Below are 1,123 nucleotides of genomic sequence, written 5' to 3'. Positions count from 1 at the left end.
AATGAGAGTCCAAACAGCTGATAAAAACATCACAATAATCCACTACAGTGCAGTGTTTTAGTTTCCATCTAAAATATGAGTGCACAATAACTATCCACAATATTTATTTCTCCAGTAAAATAGTCTCGTCTGAATCGGGAGAGAAATATGCTCCGATCAAGCACCATGTACAAGCAAAAACGGTTCTAAACAAATATGTTGTTTTTGATGTGAGAGGACAACATGGGATGGACTGGAAGAAGGGTTGTTATTATTAACTTTTGTGTTTGACAGAAACCAGAGAAGGATGAGTGGGGAAGCGGTGTGGAAGCTCTCGAATGCGCCCTGCAGCTGGAGAAGAGCGTCAATCACTCCCTCCTGGAGCTGCATAAGCTGGCCTCTCAGCACAACGACCCTCATGTGAGTGTGCAGCCACTGATACGAATGCAATCTCATTAACAAACAAAACCTATTCCCAACTCATTCTTCTTGTTTCTTACAGATGTGCGATTTAATTGAGACGCACTACTTGGACGAGCAGGTGAAGTCCATCAAAGAACTGGGCGACTGGGTGACCAACCTGCGCCGCATGGGCGCCCCCCAGAACGGCATGGCCGAGTACATGTTCGACAAGCTCACACTTGGCAAAGAGAGCAGCTAAATACTTTGTCCATCTTTTCCTTTTTTTGCTGTATGAGCGTTTATTTCCTCATAGGCCTTCAGACTCTATTTTATGTTGTTTGACTGACTGGTCAACCTGTGTGTCCAGTTATTTAAGCAGAAAAACCTCTTAGCTTGTTTGACTCTACCGTGCTTCGCTGTTTAAAGTCGCACTTCTCGTAAGTCATTGAACTCTGTATCTTGAGCTCGTTCACAGTTTGTGATGCGAAACCAATAAAATAGAAACCTCTGGGATCTGAACTTGACTTATGACTCCTTCATTGTTTCCAGACATGAGCTTTCAAAGGGGATTATTAATAGAAATGTGCAAAGAATGACTTTGGTGCTTTATTTTATATATCTGTCAAATATATTGAACTTAAAGATTTTCTTGCATATTTTAATCAATATTGAGTTACAGTCTGAGGGCAGGAGCTTTAAAAAGTTGTGATTTTTTTTTTTTTTTTTTTTTTTCTTAAAAAAT

General features: G+C 40.2%; 1 protein-coding gene across 1 annotated transcript; it reads left to right on the top strand.

Annotated features, from left to right (window-relative positions):
- Positions 1-270: 270 nt before the first annotated feature.
- Positions 271-905, top strand: LOC107577390 (ferritin, heavy subunit-like; the record flags this gene model as incomplete). The annotated part of the gene is made up of 2 exons (XM_016263474.1): positions 271-399; positions 482-905. Coding segments are annotated over 2 exons (288 nt in total), but the record flags the coding sequence as incomplete, so codon positions are not given.
- Positions 906-1,123: the final 218 nt, after the last annotated feature.

Source organism: Sinocyclocheilus grahami, unplaced genomic scaffold (genome assembly GCF_001515645.1).
Source record: "Sinocyclocheilus grahami isolate Dianchi unplaced genomic scaffold, SAMN03320097.WGS_v1.1 scaffold5915.1, whole genome shotgun sequence".
NCBI lineage: Eukaryota > Metazoa > Chordata > Actinopteri > Cypriniformes > Cyprinidae > Sinocyclocheilus > Sinocyclocheilus grahami.
This window is presented reverse-complemented; position numbering and strand designations above follow the sequence as displayed.